This window comes from Pezoporus flaviventris, unplaced genomic scaffold (assembly GCF_033815535.1).
Source record: "Pezoporus flaviventris isolate CSIRO_AGI_PZ_B2104156 unplaced genomic scaffold, CSIRO_AGI_Pfla_v1 ptg000071l, whole genome shotgun sequence".
NCBI lineage: Eukaryota > Metazoa > Chordata > Aves > Psittaciformes > Psittacidae > Pezoporus > Pezoporus flaviventris.
In genome coordinates this window covers 2,906,310-2,931,215 of record NW_026892619.1, presented here as the reverse complement: position 1 = coordinate 2,931,215, position 24,906 = coordinate 2,906,310, and the positions used below count along the sequence as shown (strand labels likewise).

Genomic DNA, 24,906 nt, shown 5'->3' with positions numbered 1-24,906 from the left:
TAGGCCTGTAAGCTTCATGTTTTGGTCCTGCTTTGAGCAGCGGATTGGACAGGGTGACCTTCAGAGGTCCTTCCTAAGTAAATTATTGGAAGAGTCTGCAATCCTGGTCTTTTAAATGATGCTTTTAAAAACTGTAGCAGGCCCTTTGACTCTGCGCTGTGAGATGTGTGGAAACTAGGGACAAACCGGTAACTGCAGTCTCTTGTATTGACCTGGTTGCAGTCATGCTTTAAATTAACAATGAATCCTGTTCATTGTGGGTTTGGCATCATTTCTGTGATAAATTATTCTCATACTTTATAGCTCCTTATTTTTTTTTGTGTAGCAACTGTTTGCCAACCCATAGAAAGTGATGCCTGAAAAAATAGACAATGGAAGACTTACTATAAACTGCAATTGCATGTAATTGCTGCTTTGTAAGTATTCATGGGGAAAAGAAAAGGCTTCCTTATTTTTTCAGATGTGACATTCAGTGTGTCAATGTTTGTAAATCTTTTTCTTCTCTAGTTTTGGTTGGTTGGTTTGTTTGCCCTAATGATGCACTGAGAACATTTGCAGGCTGTTGAGTATATGATAAGCAGGGTATGCAACAGCCAGAAACTGCTCAGGGTCTCTCCCATGATGACACTGTGTCTTGCGGCTTGTGGGGAAGCTTGGGAAGACTTAAGATACTTCATCCTATTGGGCAGTTGATGGCTTTCCTGCTTTATAGAACTCAGTCTTTGTTTTTGCAACTGCTTGTTCTTCAGAACATCATAGAAGTTGCCTGTGGCTCTATTCTGCTCTCACAAACTCTGAGGAACATGGTGTTGTTTGTTGTTCCTGTCCATAATCTGGCAAGAGTTCTAACTGAAGAAGCCATAATTCTCTTCCTTTGATACTGGGGTTTTCAGGATAGAAACAGTAATCACTGAGGTTCTCAGTCCTTTCCCACAGGCAAAAGAGAGAATGCCTGAAAGCAAGTGGAGTGTATCTGAGGTGGTTTACATGTGATGTTGTGACAGACATTCTGTGCCTCCCCTTCAACACTGACTATGTTATACAAGGTCTGTCACTCTACGGGACAGTGACACAATTATTTTTCAGTGATACAGAAGACATGAAGAATGGTAAATCTGTCCTGAATATTTCAGGCTGCTGTTACAAGTGGTCTGGTGTGGCAGAGGCCTGCTTAGCTATGCTCAAACCAAATTACACCAGCCATAGGGGATATAGGTAAAGAACGAATAGCTGGCAAACCATAGCAAATAATCTCCCTTTCCGATAACCTGAAGGTGTCAGAAAGCTTTCTAATGCCTTTGCCCTGTGTGTGTTCCTAGCACATTTCTATTATGCTCCTCATAATTAGTTGCCTGTCTTCTGCTGGGAAAACTGAAAGCTAAGGAAGGAGGGGGAGCCCTTGAGGTGATGTCTAAGCAGCAAGTTCCCAATGTTTTATTGAGAATCCTGCAATTCTGTTGAGTAATTTCCCCAAGCAACTGGGATTTACTCAGTGTTCCTAGTTATAATTAAATGATAAATCTTGGCATGGACAGCATCCAATATAGAGTAAAGAGTTCTGCTGAAGTGGAGTAGGACCCAAGATACATTTAACTGGGAATACAATCCAGCTTGGGATGGCTGTGTTCTCCTGTCAGAGGCCAGACAGTAAGCAGACATCAGTGCTTAGTAACCTGAGCACTCTTTGGCAAGTAGAGAGTTATCAGCCATCTTCTGCAATATGCCATTTTCTATGAAACATCTTTATAAAAGGGCTTAATATTTCATCAGCACTGTGAGTTGTTCTTACAGAGCTCTTCCTTATTGTTGCTGCTTGCAAAAATCCATGCTAAAAGAGTATGTTGTTTAGTGAAGAAGTATTCTAATGTAGTTATTTCTTCCTTTGCACATCCCTAAACCATTAAAACCCCACTCCATGCATCAGTCAGTTGGCCTTTGGAAAATGGTTTCATTAAAAAGCTTATCAGCCTGGCCCCAAACAGCAGCTCAACAGGTTCTTCTTGCCAGTGCTCTATCTGGTTTAGCCCTTGCAGCTACATTAGTCTGAACTACATTAGTCTAGACTAAAGCTGTCCTCATGAAGAGCAATCTCTTACTGACTCTACAGTGCAGACTCCTGACCAGGCTCCTTACTAGAACGTCTTTATTATGACCAATATCTCCTTAATCATTAGTGAAAGCACCCTCGTTCATTAAGCGTTCAAAGCAATCAGGAGGTTAAATCACACAGAATAAACACCAGCAGCTAATGTGTATGCAATACAATACAGCAGAGGAAGCCTCTCTTGTGGCAGAGAGTGGCAGGACTAGTAATTTTGTGGATTGTATCATTAATAAAATATATTTTATTCTATTTGATGCTGGGTTTAGAAGGTTCCTGTATGATTATTGCATTTTTAAGCATCAGACTTTTTTTTAAAGGCTTTACTGGAGGCTAAATTGAGATCTACTGCAAAATTCAAAGAGATTCTGCTGAAATGCCATGAAAATTTTAACTTTATGTTCTTTCAGGGGTTTAAAAGTTATAGAGGCAAAGCTGTACAAGCTGAAGGGAATGTAAGAACTGAAAGATTCCTTTGGTCTGTAATAGGTAGAATGTCCAACCTGGCGAAGATTCTCCTGAATATTTGGGGGTTTTCCTTAGGAAATGGTTGTGTTTGATAAAGGGTTTTCAGCACTTGATCTTTTCAAGTGTTTTTCACTATGAAATTTCAAGCCTTTTTGTCCTGTTAGGTTAAAATCAGGCAGAGATTTCTAAATCAATGATATGATGCTGCTGCTCTTCAGAGTTTGTTCTGAGGTGCTCCCATCAGAAAGAAGCCGGGAAGGTGATGAGGCCTTGATCGCTTTTATCCAGGACCCGTTGCTTTGTTGTTCACTGTCAACTCTTTCAGTAGCTGCTTCTTGCTCTCTGACCATGTTCTGTGGGTAGATTGTGTGACCCAGGAGTGCTGCTCCATATGCTGGCCTGACTCCTGCCCAGCTGGAGCCTAGATATGGACCAATCCACCTCTGCACCTTGTTTCAATAGGAAGTGATTCTTGGAGCATCCTCTGACCATTTCCCATCACAGTGTCTGTTTGCCCCTACATGATTAATTTGACAGAGCAAAGGTGGCAAGTTGAAACATTTGGAATGTCCCAACAAGACACAATTTTTCTACTTTCTGTGAAGAATTTGCCTTTTGATAGATGTAACTGTTCATGATATATGAGAAACAAGACCATAGCCCATCATTGACTCCATCTGATATATAGAGGTGTTCATGGGTTTACTGCATGTTACCTCCTATGATGGTTTTAATTTACAATCCAGACTTATAAAACCCTGGAAAAAAATGTCTTTTGCGGGCTGTTAAGCATTAGCATCCTCATAGAATATGTTTAATATGCCACAGATGCTCATGGCAGTGAAAGCACCTGCTGGTGTCAGAAGCATCTCCTGGGGCACTTTTCTTTATACTATCCAGGAACAAAGTCCCAAGTTCTCATGCCTTTGAATTATTCCACACTGGTTTTAATTGTCATGATAGCTACTGCAAAATTTATGAATCAGCTTGTCTGCTATCAAAAGCTGCCTCATGGAACTTTACTATATTGACACTTTCATGATAGGGAAATATGTATCATCTCAGTCAGTTTTGGTGAGAGCGTCTGCAGGAAGTCAGGCGTAGTTAATGATGCCAAATAGGCAGCTCTAAAAAGCATAGGCTGTGTTTTTCCCTCTGCTGTGGACCCAGAGCAAGTAGCAGTACTCCAAATCCCGTTTTCCCTTTCTACCCAAAAATCCTCATTAACCATGCCACCATATCTCAAGTTTGAGCAGGGGAGATTTTACTAGGGTTAAGGGTTTCTTTTGGTCAGATGAATGGAATGGGAAAGTGATTTATTCCTTTGAGGAGAGCAGTTAGGGAAAAAAACCCTTTCTCAGTAACGTTCCTGGTTGATACTACCTTTAGTAATTATCAGTGTGCTGGCTATAGGATTCATTCCTGTGTAACTAAGAATTCAGGAACCTAACTTTTTAAGACCAGGTTGGACGAGGCCTTTGGTGATATGGTTTAGTGTGAGGTGTCCCTGCCCATGGCAGGGGGGTTGGAACTGGATGATCTTAAGGTCCTTTGCAACCCTAACTATTCTATGATTCTAACATTAGACTTGGGAAAATTATGTAGCTGATTTCCAAAGTGAAATTCTGATTTCATGACTACTCTCCAAGTCTAGAGGTGAATAAACCCTGAAGGATTCCATTTGGAGCTCCCCAGCTATCAACCTTGGCCTCCAGACTTGGATTTATGATGCTGTTTGTAGACTTTTTCCCATGTCTGCAGCATCCATCCTGCACTGGAGCAATTCTTTCCAGGGGACCCGAGCAACACACTGGGTTATTCTAATGTAGCACCATGGAAGGGTTAAAATACACTGAGTGGGGGGCAGGCTGGATAAATCTATTGTGTCATATCCATGCTGCAAAAGAAGTGGGCAGGAAGAATAGAGCGAGGCAAGGGAAAGAGTAGAAAGACCTTCATGTTTCTTCTTTCTTCCCAACCCCAAACTTCTCAGCTTGCAGCTCCCTTTTGCTGTCTATGCATTCAAGAGTAAAATTGGGCCCTAGGCAGGATGCTGAGTCTGCTGCCTGAGCCATAGCACTAGGGTATTAATAGAAGTTTCTTGGTGCCCAGCTTTGTTTCCCTAGTTCAGGGTGATTTAGGTACACACCTACAAAGTCAGTATTGCATATTGCTGAGCTGGACTGGCCCTTTAAAAATGAGTTTTGATCAGAGGCACAGAACACAAATGCTTTAGAAAGCATGAAGCCCAACTTTGGAAAGCCTCAACAAGCTTGCTCACTCCTTATAAACACAAATGAAAGAGGTGGAAAGAGGCCAAAGGAAACAGGTAAAGCAGTAAGAGGAAGGAAAAATGGATGTATGACTGTGGTGTGATCCAGCTTCTAAGGAGATCTGGGCCCCAGGAATTTGGATGGTGTAGGAAGAATTATCTTCTGCTGCTGGCTTTTTTGCAACAGCATTACAGTAATCATAGTGAGAATTATGACTTCAGTTCCTGGGAGTGCACCCAGACATAAGTTACCATGAATAGGAAACGAGTGACTATGCATGTGTATGTATAAATACACCTTACAAAATCCATGTCTTCTTTCCGACTCCATTTTATAACACAAACTGAATTTCCTTTTCTTATCCTTACTCTTTAGCAGTTTTGTCCTACTTGCTCACATAACTTTTCTCCAAAATCTACATGCCTTTGTTTTGACAGGGTTTGACATTCCCGAAAGGGTTATATGCATTCATGTGGAACAGGGAAAAAACAGTGCAAGAATGACCCCAAATGCCCATCTTCACTCCAAAGCATAGCCTTGATGCTCCAAGTGGCTGTCAACAAGCTGTTCTCATCAAAGTTTAATGGGATTATTTCTACAAGGTGATGTGCCAGTGCATAGGGTTAGTTTTAATTCTTTTGTTTTCATTGCAGTGGAATGGAACAGGTAGAAATCAAATCTTTTGGGGAGAAAGAGGATTAAAGGGTGGGTATAAGGTCATGTACAGAGTGAACAGGTCTTGCTCCTGTGGTTTTATGCCTCTCTTTTCATTATCACTTCATATAGCATCACACCTGCATTCAACGGAAGATGAAACTTGCACAAAATGCTCCGGTGCAAAAGGCAGTACCAGATGAGCAAACACTGAGTGCTGATACATCAAGATTAAAGATTTTGCTCTATACATGTTACATTATACATTTAATGTATATGCAGATCCTAAAAGCTGGAATTCTGGCTGGCTAGACCTCCTGGCTGGTAAGATCCTGTCCCTCTCCTTCATGTCGTTCAACTGTTTCACTTTGTCTTACCCTTCAACTCTAGCTAAATGGATTCTTATTCTGAAGTTTGATTTTCTCAGGGAATTGTGGTTTTCAAACCCTGGAAACACTTGGCTTTTTGCAATTCATCTCTTTCTCATAGAAGAAAAGTAGTTTGATGGTAGGTGAAGAATTAGCATCCATTCTCACTCATGATTATAATCTTGTGATTGCGCTTTATTAACATGAGATGCTGAGCAATCAAAGAGCAGCCCGCTCACTGTTACGGACTACTTACAGGGTGATCTCAGGGTTCTGTCTTGACTTAGAAGTGGCTAACTGCTACTTCTTTTCCTTTGAGAGGCAGTAGAAATGTGTGGCTTAAGAGACCAGTAAAACAATAATTCATGTGTCTTCCATGCACTAGTAACAGACACAGTGGCAGGTGGCTTGTACTACTTATGCTGGAATGATCACTGGGGTTTAGGTGTTTGCATTTGTGCCTAAAAAGATAAACTGTCTGCATTGGTTCTAACAGCAAATGCAGCAATATTTATCCTGGAAGAACATGAGCTGTAATGAACTCAAGATGTGATCTGACTTAATCTCAACTTTTATACTGACATAACATCACCCGGTTCCTTGCATCTGTGAGTCAGCTGGAAAGAAAATTGCTACTAATGCTACCTGAAATGTAATGTTTTGGAAAGCTGAATTGATGAGGATCACAGCAGTTACTCCTGCCTTGTATTAACTGAACTTTGATGACGTTTTCCCATTGCCTGAATTTGTTGATATTTTGGTTTGTTAGTTTTGCACTGAGATAAGAAATGAGACTTTAGTTCCATAGAAATCAGTGGAGCCTCCTCTGATTCTTACTGACGCCGGTACTGTGCTCACCACATGGCTCTGTTTAACCCTGCTTAGTATCTGTGCTCTCTTAACTTACCAGAATAACTACGTTTAGTGATGGGCTTTTACTGTTTCATTTAAGAGTTTTAAATGAAACACATGGCACTTGCTGGGAGTGTGAATGAGCAGGGCATGCTTTATCTCCTGTGTTGTGAGAGTGCCAGAATGCTGGGCTATTTTGGGATGAGGTAACAGCAAGAATTAATGCGATCCCTGACAGAAAGGAGTCCAGGGGTTTTGCATTATTTATTGTATTGCTGAGGATAAGGGTCTCTGTTTCAGCTTTAAAACTGTCACACCCTTTTCATCTGCTCCTATTAAGCAGTTACAAGATGGATTTCATGAAAATTGGATGTCATCTCCTTCACTAAATAGCCAACTGGTGCCGGGAGCCCGAGTGACTTGGTGAATTTCTCTCCAGAGAGGGTTTCATTTAAATTAGTGGATAAAATTGATACTTTTTCAGAACATCTGTTCCTGCTTCTCGACTCTCCATCACAGAGGTAATAGTACCAAGTGCAAGCATCCAGGTTTCTCTCACCCCTCTTTTCTGAATCTTGGCTATTGATACTGTTTTGCATTGTTAATCGGTCTCTCTGCTCTTCTTCTCCATATTATGGACTTGGCTTTTTTAGACATAATTAGACTTTGTTTATGCAGCTCTTTTGTAAGCAGCTGTGTCAGTTGTTCTGGTAAGCTCCAGGCTTGGTGCTGTGGTGAGCTTCTAAAGTTCATTAAATCTTGACAGACCAAAGGCAATTAAAAACCAGCCCATGTCTATGGCTAAGTAAACAAAAAGCATGGGAAGAACTGGATTAGAAGCCTCCAATGACTGATGTGCAGCATCTCTTCTGAGTAAGTGCCAAAACATTCATTTATAAATGCATTAAGCAAAATGTGCACTTACAGAATCATAGAATGATTGAATGGTTTGGGTTGGAAAGGGCCTTAAGATCATCTAGTTCAAACCCCCTACCATGGGCAGAGATGCCTTATGCTAGACCATGTCACCCAAGGTTCTGTCTAGCCTGGCCTTGAGCACTGCCAGGGATGGAGCATTTACCACTTCTCCGGGCATCCTGTGCCAGCGCCTCAGCACCCTCACAGGGTAGAGCTTCTTCTTTATATCTAACCCAAACTTTTCCTGTTTCAGTCTGAACCCATCACCCCTTGTCCTGTCACTCCAGTCCCTGATGAAGAGCCCCTCTGCAGCATCCTCATCCAGCCCACTTCAGATGTTGGAAGGCTGCCATGAGGTCACCACTCAGCTTTCTCTTCTCCAGGCATGGTGTCTAACTTCTAATACTTGGTCATGATGAAAATTGACCTCTTATTTCTACTCCGTGCCATCTATTTCTACTCCATAGTTGTCTTTTAATCATGACTTGAGCACTTGATGTGCTTTGCCTCACATCAAGTTCTTATCTTCCTGAAAGCCTTCTCAGAGATAGTTTGAGGAGTTTTATATTTAAAAGAATTCAGAAGCTACATTTAAAAGGGTATTTTTTTGACACTAAATTGCATCTGAGCTTTATGAGAAATAATAGGAAAATTTCACCCTCATTCTGCAGTGTTTAAGTTGACACCTAATGTTGCCTGGTGGTGGATAAGTAGAAGACAAGTAATGCTGGAATTTGATTTGATCCTTTCTTCATCCCATATTGGGGTTGGCTGACTTCACATATGGACATTGGCTCTTCAGCTTGGCATCCTCCGTGACTTTTCTGAAGCATGCAGCTGGATGACAGCTGGACTTCAAGTGCCAAAATACATCCTTAAAATAGCATTCAGATAATGCTTTGTGTCAATAACCAGTCTCACACTGAACATGTCGGATATGCTCATTAAAATGATCCTGATACTTAATATTGAAGGCATTATATTTAAACTAGAGCACTTAAATCACATAAAACCATACTAAAAGGCCTATGGGCCTTCACATTTCTCGGCATAAACAACTATCAAGGCAACAAGAAGTTGCCCTTCTTTCCGAGTTCCTCCATAGCAGCTCCCCAGGATGCTGTAAAACATCTGGTACACACCTTTCCTGCAACAAGGAAATGGCATGAATTGTATCGTGAACAATTGTGTCACGAGCTCAGCCCAGAGCAGCGGCTCCTCTGTTCCTCTGTGCAAAACCAGCTTGACGTGAGGTGTTGCCAAAAAAGTTGCCAAGGCAGTCCTGCCGAGTGAGCCCTGCTCGCTGCGGTGGGCAGGATTTATTGGCCATTTACCAGCTGTGTGTAGTGCACTCAGAGGATGAATAAACAGTAATGAATTGGAGGAGCTTATGCTTTATTTATTTATTTTTGATAGTGGAATTGCTAAGTGGGTTTGAGTTATCTGCACTGCTGCTGGCCCTCGCGTGCTGCTGGTACCTCCCATGTGCTCCATCCAGCTGCATCTCACTGGGGAAACCCGTGCTAGGAGCCGAGAGAGGCTTTGCCAGCTTCAACAGAGGAGGAAGGGATAGAGCCTTGATCTTTTGAGAGCAGGCAGAGCTGGCAGATTGTTGTTGTTGCTGAGCTGCTTATTTTACTGCTGCCTTGTGCTAGTGACACAATGTTCCACGGTTCGGAAATGTCAGCTTCATGGATGAGCCATCCAATGAGAGCATCAGTTCTTGCAACAGGATGAGATCCTGCCTGGAGCAAGTAACTGCCTGCACACAAATCTCTCCTGGAGGCAGTCAGTTGAAGAGGTAGAGGAAGGAAGCACCATGCTGGTTTTTCTCTCTGTTAACTCTTTATTTCCATCTTCTACAATTCTCTGCAGGTGGTGTTACTGATATACATGTAAATCCTTGTCTGTCTTGGCTTTCGGAGCCAGGTGCACACATGCCAACTGCAACTGCAAAAGCAGATGGTGCAGGTTGCTGAGGTCCCCTGGTACTGTTTGGGAGAGGAGATATTATTCTGAATATCCTGGTTGATGGTCCTGTGTGGGGTGAATTTTAGCTGTGTTTCCCTTTTCCTTTGCTTGAGGAAGCTGTGTATTTTGTATAAACGTCTAGATCCAAGGTGACTTGTGTCTTCAGAGCCGTACACAAGCAGAATTCCCACCTTTCCCTAGCAGTTGAAGTTTAATATGCAGAAATGCTTGATGCTTGGGTAGATATCAAGCATTTGTTGAAGATTTTGACAAAGAGCATGTGGTTAAAGCTGGTTGAAATCTAGAAGTGTTTCTCTATTGGAAATTCCATTTCAATATTTGTGTTCAATAAAATGGATTATTATTTAGGGGCAGCCTCTGAGGAAATAACAAAATACACTTTCTTTGGCTTGTTTAAGTTTTCTCTACAGTACAAACCTAGGAGCAAGGGCAAAAGAAATAAAGCATTAATGTAAGAAACCACTGGAGCCAACAATTCACACATAAAGTTGGAATGGAACCTGGACCATTCACCCTTTTCGCTGCTGCAGCTCATAGTGGCTGCAGTCAACCAGTGCTATCAAGGAGGTTCTTTCCAGGCATGTATGCAGCTTCTGGCTGGCTGTGAACTCAGGTGCCCTGGCTTGCAAATTGCGTTACACATACTTTGTGACGATTTGGAAACTAAGAGTGTCTGCAAAATACAAGCATTGCAAGCTAATCTTAAGATATTTTTGTTTCCATCTTCTTTTTTTCCCCCTACTTTTCCCTACCTGATCACTAAGCACAAAATGTGATGTACTAGTGATAGGAACTAGGATGCTAAACGAACTGGAAGTGTGCATATAGGACTTGAAGTCAAACGTTGTAGGGAAAATACACAAATGGAAGGATAATGTTTATGGCTGGAAGACAGGTACTGGAAAGCATGTGCTGTTTAGATCCCGTAGAAGTAAACGTTAAATTGGTCAAATAACATCGTATTTCAGTGAATGAAAAGATACCAGAGCCAAGACTCTCTGAACAAAATATCTATTTAGATCAAAATCAATTTCAAGAAGAATGGCAAACAATTTAAGTAAAATAGAACTGGAAGGCTTCTACAGCACCTTGCAAGCTTATTTTAGTAATGACCACATCTCTGCAGCCAGAATTGGGCCATTGTAATAGATCTTTGCTTCCTAGATACGGTCTAGAGAACAAATGCTACCAACAACTACTGTGTACAAATATTCCTGGATTAAATTCAAAAGCAGCCTTTCCCATTCATCATGGAACCTCCAGGAGGCAAATGCTAATGTTCTTCTATCAGGCACTCAAGAAAACTTCTTTGGAATACGTCCCACAATCCAAACTCTGTGGGTTCAGAAGGGACCTCCTGCTGTCCCAGCCATGGGGATTGGCAAGGTTGACTGCAAGACAGCAGCAGTTTTCAGGGTTTGTTAGTTTGAAGCTGTTTCCTATTTCCACAAGCTTCAAAAAGCATCAGGAAAACATCATGGGCTGAGCAGGAGATCCAGCACTGATCCAGAAGGCACAGAAGTGAGGATTCCCCTTTTCACTCATGTGCAGGTGATGTCAAAGCCAGGCTCTATGGGGTTGGAAGGAGATGATCTTAAGGTCCTTTCTAACAGTACCTATTCTAGAAAGAAACCCCTAGGACCTCAGTTCTGAGACACTCAAGACCTTGGTCCTGGCGCTGAAGGCATCTTTGTAAATCTCCTTCCTGTCCCTCAATAAGTGGAGCTGCTGCAGTACAAATCAGTGGGAAGTCAGTCATGGAAGACCCTGCTCGACTAAAGGCTTTTGCTGCAATTAGAATGAGATATGAAAACACTTCAAATAGAAATAGCAACCCTTTAAAATTGTATCTGTATTTGTTATCCTATCGAAATACATATGGATGAGGAAGATAAAACTCTCTTTTTAAAGACCAGTTTATTAACTGGTCATGAATTTATATAATACACCAGCTCGTGTCCTTTAGTTCATTGCAAATATCATTTTTATCAGCAGCCAGCTGCCTTTACTGACTTTTCTTTCATGATTTATTTTGAGATAAAACAATACATTTTAGAGAAGCTAAATGCGTGAATCTGCTGTTTGACCAGGACAGTGTATTCCGTCTTACAACTTCGGTTTGAAACTTATTTGGGGCCTGAAGTCATTCCTCTTAGCAGCCTTTTATTACTCATTGAACTGCTGTTGCTAGTCCTATAGTTCCTTATGTGGGTTAGGAAGGGCTGCATTCCCCGAAGAGGGTGGTGTTTATCTTGGGATAGCAGAGGCAGGAGACGCTGTCATCCCACAACACAGGGAGCTGCTGGTCTCCAGCTGAGCTGTGTGAAGGGTCCACAAGTGCTCTTGCACCCTCTGCACTAGTGAAGAGGAGGCAGCTGCGTGCATTGAGCCACCTGATGGGGTTGGAATGCTGCATCCTGGTGGGGGGAGAGCGCGGAGTTAATACAGCTCAGATGATGAATGGTAACTAATGAAGCTTCAGCTGCTTGTGATCATCTGTGCAGACCCCAGATAACATCATTCCCAAAGTAGTTTAGGCTCTTTGTTTAGGTTCCTCGGCTGGGGAGGATGGTTTATTAGCTGCATAGTGTGGTGGAGCTGTTCTTGCTACTCATGTAATAACAAGCAGAGGGATTGAAAATCAGAAGGAAAGACAGGCTGTACTTTGGGGTTTTTCTGATTCAGAACCTGCCTATTAGTAGCTGTGAAATCAGAGGAGCTAAATGAGGCTTTTTGGAATGGGACACACGCACCGGCATTAGCTGTGTGCTTGCTTGGAAGAACAGAAATATGGCCTTGTGCATGTGTGGACTGGAAAACAGGAGGTTGGTTTTGGTGTCTGTAGCATCAAGAAACCGGAGGGAATGCAGGGCTGTGACAGCTCTCTGCCTCCCCTGGAGCTGCTGAGTGTTTGCTCTGGCTGCACAAAGACCAGGATCCTCCCCAAGAGGCTGACACGTTATTTGCCTGAGTCAGAGAAGTGAAAGAATGGTACAGAAAGGCAGTGTGGTTAATTCCCTCCCACTGCTTTTGTTCCACAGGAGATCATTAAAGCTGAAAGGTAAGAGAGACGTTGTAACCCTTTCTTCCTTGTGTCCTATAAAGTAATGGCTGTATTTAGAATAACAAATACAGTCACTTTGGGGTTTTAATGAGGCTTTTGAAAATGTACTTAAGGACCTGTCATCTCCCAGGAGTTAATTGTTATTAAAGTTGGTGTTGCTCCTTCTAACGAATTGCAGGAAAGGAACAAAACTTTCCACAGTGAAACAGAAACCAGCAATTCTTCTCTTTCTCAGCTTTAGCTTTCAGCACAGAGCAGTGACTACGTGCTGCAGGTGTGACCCCAGAGAGAGAAGGGGTTTCACCGGAGCGTGGTTTTCATTCTATTCACTGACAGTGATCTAACCGGGTTTGTTTAATAACATTCCTTTTGTTCTGGCAGATAATCATGGGCTGGCCCAGATAGCATCACAAATTTGCTCCTTTCTGATAATGGGATCTTATCAGGGCTTCAGGAGCATATAGTGTTTTACAGGATATGGCTTTAATTAAAATGACAATATGGGACAGCTGAGGTTAGATTCTCCAGTCTGGCATCTCTGTAACATCAGACTGGAAAGGGACAGGGTAATAAATGTCTTTCATCTCCTATGAGAGAGAAGGTAGAGAACTATTTTGCTGACATATTAATCATCTGTTGCCTGGAGTTGCTGCTCTTGAAAGTCCTAAGGTAAGCTGTCTGTGGAGGCATATGGTAACTATAGACTCTGCTGATGGATGTCTAAATGGGCTAAAACTGAGATAGAAGGGTTTACACCTTTCTTTTCAGTCATTAGTGATGGAACCTCGGGTCTTTTGGTGTGGAATACAAGATTGTTGGAGTTCCTGCAAGACTATGGCTGTTTCTTAGTGGGGGTACAATATCTTCCGTTTGGCCTGCATAATAGGCGATTTGATTGGAGGCTGGGCATGACATCACTAAAGGAATGAGCGTTGTAAGCAGCATTTCTAAGGTAGTGGGCTGGTTTGGAAAACACAGGCAATATCTTCTACTCACAGTTCATCAACCTGGGAATTCAGAAATTAACAAGGACTAACTTTGCCTGGCTCTGAAAAAGCAAACGGGGAGACAGGCACATCCTGTGTGTTATCCAGCACATGCTGCACAAGGAAATGTGTAACTTGACTAGTTCTTCAGTGCCTTCCATCAGATGTGCGCTGATATTGAGTGCTTAGGTAGATGAGAAGCTTTTGACAGCTCTGAAGGCACTCTTGTACGCCCCATGTGGAGTCAAAGCTCCAAGTTGTTTAAAGTTCACATCTCAGAATTCACAAATCAATAGTAACCCCCAGCCAGGCAAAGGCTCCTTATCTTTGTGCTAGTTAATCCTTGCTTCTAGAGGCATCGGGCAGGGGATAGTGAGTCCTGCCTTATCTGCAGCAAAAGGCTGGCTATCAAAGCGTTTGACGCATGAAGAGCCTCACCTCTAACCATCAGCTGTCTCAGGAACTCTGCAGTCCTTGTTCCTGCTCTCCAGTTCAGTGTCATATTGACAGCAGTCTCATCCTCTCCATCAGAGATCAAACAGGAGACCGTGTTGTACTGGTCTGGTGGTTACAGAACTTACTGAGATAGCGATTATGTTGGTGGCTGATGAAAGAGGAAAATTCTCCTCAATTCTCCCCATAATCATTGGATTACAGATTCATTGTAACCCCATCATTCTGATGAGCAAGGGGAGAGTCAGTGTGCTTGAGCAGGACTGGGATGTTAAACCTAATTTGACAAGCTGCTAACTAGGTGCCCTCATCTCCTACTTCTGGAAGTTTTCAGTCCTTGAAGGTGCAACTGTGACACAGCAACACATCAAAGCGGGCATCTACCTCTACGCAGGTTGGCACCCTGAAGGTTTTCAAGTACTAAGCATCTTCTAAATTGGCATTTCATTCTCTTACCACCCGAATGCAGTCAAGGCTGCTCATGAGATGTCCTAAATAAGGAGAGATGATGATGCATGAAAAGGCACCATAAATCAGCTGACTTAAGGGAAAACAGTTACTTTGAATCAGCAAGGCTGAAGTTAATATTTTTGAATCATGAATTGCCTCATAGAAACATAGAATGGAGTGAAAAGAAGGATTTTTTTCTTCTTAACCTGTGCTTTTTTGTGCTTTGTTTTACTCCTGTGTATGTATTTTGTAGCTGTTAAAAGCTAAATGAAAGTGCTTTATATCCTGTGATTATTGGCTTTGAAATCAAAGGTTAAAGAAAGAAAATCACTCAATGTAGTTCTTTTCCTGAATTTATTAGGTTTATTTCCCTGCTGAATATCATGTTCTAAAAGCTTGATGTGATGTTCTGCCTTGGTGAGAGAATGTAATACACAGTAATTTGATAGGGTTTAATTTTTCTTCATATCAAGGTCATGTCACTTGTAGTGCAGGTTTCATTACACAGCACTGGAACAATTGGGTTTATGTCTTAGTCTGCAAAACTCCTGGATGAATTAAAATACACGTGTGTGTGTTGAACTGCATGTGAAACACAAACTTCCTGTTAAAGCCCATCTGTGTTCTGATCCAGAGAGCAGAAATAGTGCTATGACCTGAACCACTGGAGACTTTCTGTTACTGTAGGAACTTTATTGCAAGTCACAGCTTTCTTCTATGGAAGTGCATTCTCCTGGTAGTACTTGGCTAGAGTCACATTCCCAGCTTAAAATACAGGATCTGGCTTGGAAATGTGACATCTCTTTTTATCTTAGTTCATTACAACTACCCTTTAAATAATCAGTAATTACTCTCCTTTAACCTCTAGTTCTAACTTCAGGCAGCAGTTATTTAATATTATTTCATCTTAAGCATTGGGGAATGTTAAAAATCTGTATTTCAAAGCAATTTACTTTGAAGTTTTTATCATATGAGGTGTGCTTCTAATAACTTAATAATTATTGTTACCTGGCCTGTCTTCTGCCTCCCTTCCTCACAAATCTTCTTTATAGAATGAGCAAGGAATTGTCTACTTCAGCTGCTTGTGCATGGAGGCATAAAGAAGACTCGGAGCATGAAGTGTGGCTGGAGGCTGTTAAGCACTGTAGTTCTAAAAGTGATGTGCTTCCTTATGTGCTGGGCTTTGGTGTCTTAGGTCTTTTGCAGTAAAAAAATCATGTGAATTGGTATGATCTAATGATCCCATTCTCTGGACTTACAGTAGTCCCAGTCAGATTCTCCAAGCAAAAGTTAGAGCCTTGTTTGATAGGAGAGAAGTGAAGAATATGTAACAGAGCCTCAAAAATGAGAGGGGAGATGTAACCAGGAGGAGGGAATTGACTTGCCCTGAAGGCTTCGTCCAGGTTAGTGGTTTCCTGCAGCCTGAACTACTGTCCTAGTGCTCCTTCTCCCTTTAATGTGTTATACCAAGGAGTACAAAACATACACCAGTGATGACCTTGGATAACTTAGATATGAATTCTGAGGGAGTGTTTGACCTTGAAGCATTCAGCAGCAGAGCTTACATTTTCTTTCGTCCACAATAGCAGTGCAATTTTCAGTGTCATAATTGTCTTTGTTACCTGTTTGGGAGTTGTAATCACTTGTAAAGAAATAGTTCTGTAGGCTCTGTTGCCTGCTATGAAAGTGAAAGCATTGTGTGTGATGAAATGCATTCAATTCTGCAAATGTCTTTTGCAATGACAAATGCCTCAACTATGGGAGAAAAGGATCCACATCAAAGGTGAGTTTTATGCAGTGATGATTAGTTCCTGTGGAAGGGGAAACTGCACCCAAGTAAAACATAAAATGGGCACGCTTTGAATACTACAGGTATATTGTAAGTAAAATATTTCCTCCTTTATCTGCCAACACCTGGATATGGGGATGTACTTTCACTCACTAAAGCAGATGTACTTGTAAATCCTTAAGACACCTTCCAGATTAGAAGGAATTTCTCTATTTTTAGTAAGTTTTCCTGGTAAAACACCACCACATGAAGTCGGGTCTTGATAAGTAAAGCAAAAAGTGCCTGTATTCCAGTTCTTTCTTTCCAGGGCTCAGCAAGTTTTCCCTAAAGCCAGAGAAAATTGTGCTTCATCTTTCACAGAGGCCACTTCCACTGAGCTACTGACTTCACAGTCTCTTGTGTGATTACTTATGACAGAGTTCATTGTATTTTGTTTGAGAACATAATTAAGCCTTTAGTGCATGACAGTCGGGTGGCTAGTCAATGTTACAGTGCTTACTGCTTCCCTCTGCTGCATAGAGCTAGAACTGCTTGCCTGTCGTCCAGGAATCGTCTCTTGCAGAGGCGCCGCTGGTCAAGGGGAGATCACAGGCACGGCTTTGAGGGTGTACCTGTGGAGTGCAGTGATGCAGTTCAGTCCAAGCTGGTGAAACTCTCATGGCTGTCTCTTAAAGTGCTTTGTTGCCTTTTGATTCCACTGCCACTGGGAAGTTGCCAGGAAAGATCCTGCGGACACTGGTTGCTCCAGCCGAGGGTCTGACTCGGCTGATGCAGTGGTTCACGTCCCTCAGCGTGCTTGTTGACAGCATTCTGATGTAGCCCAGTCTCTAATTGCAAACCACTTGCAGAAAGGTCTACTAAACTCTATGCTGCCAACTCCTTTTATCAATTCCCACTGTATCGTGTCTTTCAAACCTCAGAGAAGCATTTGTACAGCCAGTTCTTGACAGGTGGAACAGGTTAATTCATCTGAAAAAGCAGCAGTGTTTTGGCTGATGGCAAAGGGCTCGTTGAAATGCTGAACAAACAGGCTCTTCTCTCCACCCCTACCGGGAGGTTGGTTTTCTGACGCTGCAAAGCATGCTAAACATGGTGCTAGTTGTTATCCATCACAGGTATAAAGCAGTATCATTAATGAACTGACTTCTGAGATCAAATGGGGTGCTAAGGCTGTTGCAGGGTGGGGAGAAAAACATGGTTATGGCTAGCTTAAGAGTGATATCATAAATGTGGTGGGGTTTGAGGCAGAGGGCATCATCCCATTACGTGAACAATATTAACCATGTATTTTTTCCACTTGCTGCAGAATTTACTGTGTCTGCTACTAGTGCGTGGATGTTATGTGACTACCAGGGCAGTGTGCTCTTATTATTTGATACTAGTAATAGGAATAAAACCCTGTAAAACATAATAGGATTAAAAACCTGTGGGGCTATCTGAATCTGTCGTGTTGGGAATTATGCTGGAAAACTTACAAGTTTAACAAAATACAGGAAATCGTGTGGTTATAAAACTATCTGAAACCATCAGAAGGTTTGGCACTATCCACCTGTGAGCTCTTATTTATATTCTGTGGGAACTTTTATCAGAGGAAGCTGAATTACAGCTTTCAAATGAGAGCTTATGTCACAAAATCTGTTTTGTTGGAGGACTTTTCAGTGACACCATCGTGTGCCATGCTTCTGAACTAGGAATAGCTTGTAAGTGCAGTACTGAAGGACCACCTTTGCCCATTCACAGGCTGAGCTGCTGCTAGTCAGTAATTAAACAGGATTTTTTGGCCCAGACTTGTCATTCCCACCCTTGTGCCACTCCTGGCACTTGTGTGATGTGGCGAACTGCATCAGGACATTAATGCAACTTGCAAAATGGAATAGCTAATATCTGAACAGCTTTTCTCACAGGCATTTCCTCTTAATTCAGGAGCTGGTTGCAGTGGCTGTATAGCTGCCACCTCTCTGCACAACTGCATCACCTGCTCAGCTGTAGTAAGTTCTGTAAAGTCTCTTGTCAGTGTTGTCATCCCTGCCACACAACGCTTGTTCATCTCACAGTGGAGTTACAGAGATCCTTTGATGTGCTCTTTTAAATTGTACTTGCCTGAGAGATAACTTGGTTCTCCTTCAAAAACCTCAACAATTGCAGAAGTGAGTGGATGGCCGGGGGATCTGCCACCTTTCTAGATGTGTAACGTGCTAAGCTCACACAACTTGCTTCTCCACCTCTGTGTATGTGACTGTTGAGTGGGAAGAGGGCAAAATCATCCTGGTAAGAGTCCTGCGTATTGTACTAGATCCCTCCATGGCTGGACATGCTGCAGGGTGATCATTTGGCCCTGCAGTGATCTCCATCAAAGAATGACTTACCAGGCTTGTACATTCCTGCTGATGTCCCAGAGCTTTCCATGGGCTGGCTCGCCTGCCCTTCCATGGCCTGGGAAGCAGGGCCTAAGGGACATGAGTTTAGCAGCAGAGGCAAGTCTGACAGAACGGGATTCTGGGAGTGGCAGGAGGTCAGCAGCACATTCCATGAGAATGGTGGGAGCTGTCAGTAACTGGGTTCTTTGCCTTCTCATCACATTAAATGGGGAGAGCAGCTTGTCTGGCTGGTGCTTGATTGATGCACACTAACTGACACTAGTCAGGAAATGCTATCGCTTGCACTGAAGTGGGCTACTCTTGTTTCCCTGAAATAATGCTTCAGTAGTTAAGGAACTGCTCAACTACGTGTTGTCTTTCCCACCTGAGATCATCAAGCAGTTGCATTTCGTGATGTGTGACTAACGATGAATAATTCAGAGCTGTGGTTACGAGGTGGATGCCCTCTGTGTTTGCACTGGAGATGAAAATGAAAATAATAAAGCAAAGAGTTCACTTCCCCCTTTTCCTCTTGCTACTGAGGATTCATCATTATGTGGTCATTTCAGAGGCACAATTAGGTAACTTAATGATACGACACCTGCATATTCCCGGTCCTGGCAAGATTGTTCTTAATTAGGATAAAAATCATCTCCCTTTCTCATGGCTCGCTGTGAGGCTTCAGTGCGCTGGCTTGCAAAAAGGGGAGACGGGAGCTGTGTGTGATCAGTCCTGTGCATTAGCAAATCAAATGGAGGTGAAGTGTCCCTAATCAAGCCAGACATGTTTGCAATTTAGATGACTGGTGCCTCCTTCAGCATCTTTCCTGAAGCACCCCAGGCTTCACAGGAAGCATCCAGCCTAAAACTCCTCTTGTCTCATTAACCCTCGTCTGGAGCATTAACCTCTTCCCTTGCTCGCTAGCTGGTGATTTCTCTTTGCCAGGTTCCATACAAGGATTCTCTGAGTTTTTCAGGCTGGGTTTGGCTTTTGGTGGTTGATTGTTTTTCCTTTGGGAGGAGTTAAGGGGGGGGGCTGCTCTCCAATTATAAAGTTCCTTTATGTGTTTCTGTTGTCTCAGGACCTGTGTTTCTGTCCCTCCGCATGTCACGCCTGGTCTGTAATAATGCACAGTCACTGAGGATCTCTCAGCCCTCGCTGGTTAGTTGCCAGAGGAAGGTCTGAGCGAGTTGTGCTCTCCTGTGCTGTGTAAGTTTGGATGAAAAAAAACGTGGCAATAACTTCCTGCTTGATGAGAAGGTTCTGAACTTGCTCAGTAATAGCCTTTTGAGAGCAACACTACCTCTGGCTGAGACTGAAATAGCCAGGCACGTCACTCACTTTTTTTTCTGTGCTGGCAGAACAGAAACAGGCTTGCCCAGTGTTTCTTGTCCCTTGCCCTCTAACTCTACTCTTGCTCGCAGGCAGTAGCATCCCTGCCAGCTCTGAACTGTACTGCAATGCCTGCGCTGTTTTGAAGAATCTCTCAGATAGTCTCTTACTGCTGGAATGTGTAACCTTTTCCTTTTAACCCCAAATTACAAATAACTAAGCTACGGAACTGCTTGTCTAATGTCCTGCTGCTTTGGATTTTCTTTGCTCTCAAGGCACGCTTCCTCATCCACACACATTTCTCGCCCTTGCATCATCTGTTTCTTGTTGTGCACCTCCCATTCCAAGGGAAAATTCAGCCAGGAAGATCTGAGCCAGGATGCTAAATCTGAAATGGATGCTTAGGGAGTGACTTTAAAGGATGGGGAGTACCAGTGATGTGTTTTCTGTTTGCAGGCTGAGCTCTTATGCAGAGGATAGAGCCCACTGAGCAGCTGCCCTTTGTAACCCAGCTGCTGCCACAACAGGAGTGCCTGGATGTGTGACAAGGGTAGGTGGGATCAGAGTTTTAATTTATGTGGAGAAATCTAAAAGGGTGTGGAAATAAAATAATAATTAATGCTGAAGTAGGAATTCTTTGCCCAATTGTAGGAAATGCTGCAGGTAGAATTAAGTGCAGCTGATTTCTCCAAATTACAAATCAAGCACTGAATTGGCTTTTAAGATTATGACATTTTCTAAATGCCTGGGTCTTAGGATTCTTCAGATCGATTAGTGAAGTTCAGATGCTCATCACCCCCTTGGCATGTTAATGCGCATTTCCTATTTGGATGCACAGCCAGCCACTTCAGCGCTTCCCTTTTTATCAGATTAACTTTGCTCTGTGGTGTCTGTCGATTTTTGGAATGAGTAAACAAACACAGGAGAATGCAAATAGTTGTATTGTATTTCATCTTACTTTAATCAATTGGCAAATAATACCGATTTTAACTCATCGGAAATGATGGCTTCTGACAGCTGAAATGGTGACTTCAAAGCAAGTGGAATGGGGTTGTTTAAAGAACCTTCACAGACTTCTTGAAGGTGTATTTTTGCCCCATCTCTGAGGAGGCTGAAGTTCATCCTTTGGAATGAAAGGGGGTTTTAGTCATACGGAAATAAAGTAACACAAAACTTCAGAGCCACACTCATTTCAAGTTACTAAAATGTAGAATAAGGAAAAACCTTTGCAAACTAAAGCTGAGGAGAGTTATGTACGTTGCAAAGAATAACAGTACACTATGGATCAGAGGTAAATGTGCTGCTGTGATAGCCCAAGAAAAGGTAAAGCAGAAATCGGCATATGTAGCTGTGACTGTCCTTGTGCTTGCTGCATTCCAGGCTCTGTCAGCACTGAGCTGGGGTTGCATTGCAGAGCAGAATGATGCAGGAATCCTGAGATGCTCTCAAATAAGTCTTGCTAAGCTTTAGGAAAGTAGATATGAGCTTCCTGACAGGAAATCTAGGTAATGTATTCAGGTGCGTGTATATACACAGTCGGTTATTCAGCCACTAGATGTCCTAACGCCGAGCTGTAAAGCCAGCGTGAGCAGCGGTGCACAGGAAGTACAGAGCTGGGACTCTGCACTTTTTAGCCTGTGTACTCTCAATTCCTGGAAGAATTGAGGCTGAAGAGGCTGTGAAACAACTGGGAATGAGACTGTTTGTGGAAGGCTTATGTGCAGGCTGTGTCTGGCTTATTAATTGCCATCATACATGTAGGTTATGATACTGGTGTAGCAGATGCTATGGCGACTCAGTCTGTTAGGGGTGGTTTCTATGTACCATGTGGCTGGTTCCACTATTGTATCTTGCTGCTGAAGGTTTCTGTTGTACTTGGGGTAGTTGGTCATACTGCTTTGCAGGATTTTACAAAGTCAGGTATAGATCCAGACCCAGGGTGTCAGTGCTCAGAGCTGCCTGCATGATGTGCACGGTGAAAACAGGTTGCAAACAGGCATTCCATGCCTTGGAAGGGCTTCTGGGGCAGACCTTGTTGCAGAGATGGAGAAATGATTGGACATAACTAATATCTGGGCATTGTATTGCATTGTGGGTCTGTCAGAGTGCATCTTTAAAGGGAAAGGGATATGGGACTGTGTTCTTCAAGTGTCAGGCGATCCAAAGCTCTCACTGACACATCCAGCTCTCTGTTCTGTTTGGACAGAGCTCTTCAGGATGGCAGAGAGGCAGCTATAGACTATCATAAACTTGAGGGCACAGGAAAAAGAACAGGCTGAATTTCAGCTGTGTTTCTGCATATTCACGATGTGGATGCAACACTCATCCTTTATCTCTGTATGTTTGGTGCGTAAGATTGGCTTTGCTGGTCAGACTGAATGGAGCACTAGATGCTCAGGTAAACCAAGTGTAGCGTTCTTCTCATGCTCTCCTCTTTCAGCCAGTGGTGAATGGGCTCTTCTGAAGGTTGCTTATACATTATATTAGGTTTAATATTCACTGATGTGCTTATTGCCTGTGAAGTTGGCTAATTCCTTTTGAGCCCTGCTCTCGTGCCCTCTGGGATTGCTTCATAAAATATGCATGTACAGGACTGTGATAAAGATCTCCACAACTAAAAATACATCAGGCTGGATTTTGTCTTCATCTGACTGACACAGAGCACATCTGCATGGTACAGCAAGCACTCCTTTTACATTTGGGCAACCCAAATACAGGCCCCATTGTTAAAATACGTTGAAAACTCAATATGAAGCCGTAACTGCTGCGAGCAAGTAGTATCATCCTTAAACACAGTAATACCATCTCATGCTTCCTGCACAGCCTTGGGCTGGGAGCGTGTATTACAGCAGCAATCCTGTCCTTCAGGTGCTTCAGCAATTAATTTAGATTAGATTTAGACAGAAGGAGCACATTGCTTGTGTCCTGTGTTAGGTGTATGCAGTAAAGAGAGAAACGAGATGTTTTTCTTTCTCCTGACACAGGCACACCCGGGTCTTCAGACCCAACAAATGCTGTCTCAGTGCACGGGGGTGTTGGAAACTACCACAGGAGGAATTTAATCCACTTCTACCTTTGCTCCGTGGAGTTATGATTACTTATTTGAGCCCAGACTTTCCCTTCTTCTTTCCTTATGACAGACAGGGTCCACTTCTTTAGTTGGATGCTATGAAGTAAAAGGCCAAATTGAATGGTATGTGCTTTGAGGTCAAAGGCTTGTCCCTGCATTATTTCTGTGTGTGAGCAGATTGTGGGCTCACGGGTATCACAGCATCCTCACAATCACAACTCCTCCAGGTAGATTGGATCATTTTTCAGATCCCATTTTGTTTAGGGTGCTCTTGTGAGGGAAGGAGAGAGAAGGGGAAGGATAAATGTTGGAAATATGTTAAAAGCAAGTAGGATTTCCATTTATTATTGGCTTCTGTCACTGCTACTGAGCCCATTCAAAGTGCTTCACGTGATTTGTCTACTTATGTGCTGTTACAGTTGGGTGTTCTTGATTGTTCCTGTATTACTTAGCTAATGTACAGACGTGATACTTGCATTAAAGCCAACTGATGTGTGTCCAGTGTTCTCTGTGATATACATAAATGGTTTAGATGCATTTATTCTCCTTTTATCATTATATTCATTATGCATAGCAATGGTATGTTCCATTGGATGCCTGTGCCATTACAGGTATGTTTTTACTTGCAAAAGCTAGCAAGTAAAGCAGCTTCATCTGCTTCTGAAAGCAATGACCTCCCCCAGCCTGTTATCATGTTCAGGTGATGTGCATTCTGATTTATTGCACATCACAGGTGGGTTACTCCAAGGTCATACATCAAAGAAGAAACAAAATGTAATCACCTGCCTGCAAATCTTTATGTAGCACTGGAGATGGAGACTGAAAGCACCTTTGCAAACTCAGCTGGAACATTCTGCTGAGCTTCCAGGGTGGAGGAGGTGATTTATTTCTTATTCTTCACACCCTTCAGGCTGTAGCTGTATGGCTTATTTAAAATTATTAGGGTATTGATGTATTCTAGCTAGAAAAATTTCCTTCAGAGTTGTAAAGTGCTGTGTGTTTAATGAGTTAATGTGGTTGAAAAGTGTAGGAATCTCTTTAGCAACCAGCTCAGCGACACAGTATGAGATGGAACCTGAGATGGAGAAAAAACCTGTTCTTAGAAGCATCTGTTGATGAGGTGATGGCAGAGCTGAAGGCCAGAGCCGAGGCTTTTGGCTACAGGTTCTGTTCCTCCTGTAAGCACTTTCCTGCTCTCTGGGCATGTGGTTGCTGTGATCAAGGTGCTCAAGAAAGTTGCTTTGGTTTTGTTTGTTTCTCCCATTTGATTTCTGCTCCACATCCTTTTTTCAGCAGCTGTATCAAACTTCAGGGTGTTGGATTCTAGGAAATACTCATGCGGAAGACTCCCTCATGCGGAATATGGACTTTGTCAGAAAAAGAAATATTATTTAAAAATTATTTAACCCTTGAAGCGCTAGGGATGAGCAAATATCTCCCTTGCAGCATTTTCAGCTTCTCCATTCATTTTCCTCCATTAATCGTCTTTGGACCCTCCTTTGGATCCTTTTCCAGCCTGTTACCAAAGGTAGATTCTTGCTTTCCCCCTGACTTTCCTCTTGGTAAAACACTGTAAGTAGCCTCCAGTCCCACAAATACAGCAGCACATTGGACTGCATGTCCAGAGCTTTGGTGCTGTACGTTATCAGTGTGCATCAGTGCTTAGAGAAGGTGGAACTTCACCTTTAGCTGCATTCCACCAGCTCAGAAACTGCTGCATCCTTCCCCACCCTGAGAGTTTGTCTTTGTGGCGTATTGGCTTATTTGTGTTTCAAGTGC

General features: G+C 42.7%; 1 protein-coding gene across 1 annotated transcript in view; it reads left to right on the top strand.

The window, feature by feature from the left end:
* Positions 1–12,438: 12,438 nt before the first annotated feature.
* UNC5D (unc-5 netrin receptor D) overlaps positions 12,439–24,906 on the top strand; it is a 132,963-nt gene continuing 120,495 nt past the window's right edge. The window contains exon 1 of the mRNA XM_061472533.1: positions 12,439–12,687. Coding sequence (XP_061328517.1) covers positions 12,615–12,687 — 73 coding nt within the window. The 5' untranslated portion in view covers positions 12,439–12,614. The remainder of the gene's footprint in view (positions 12,688–24,906) is intronic.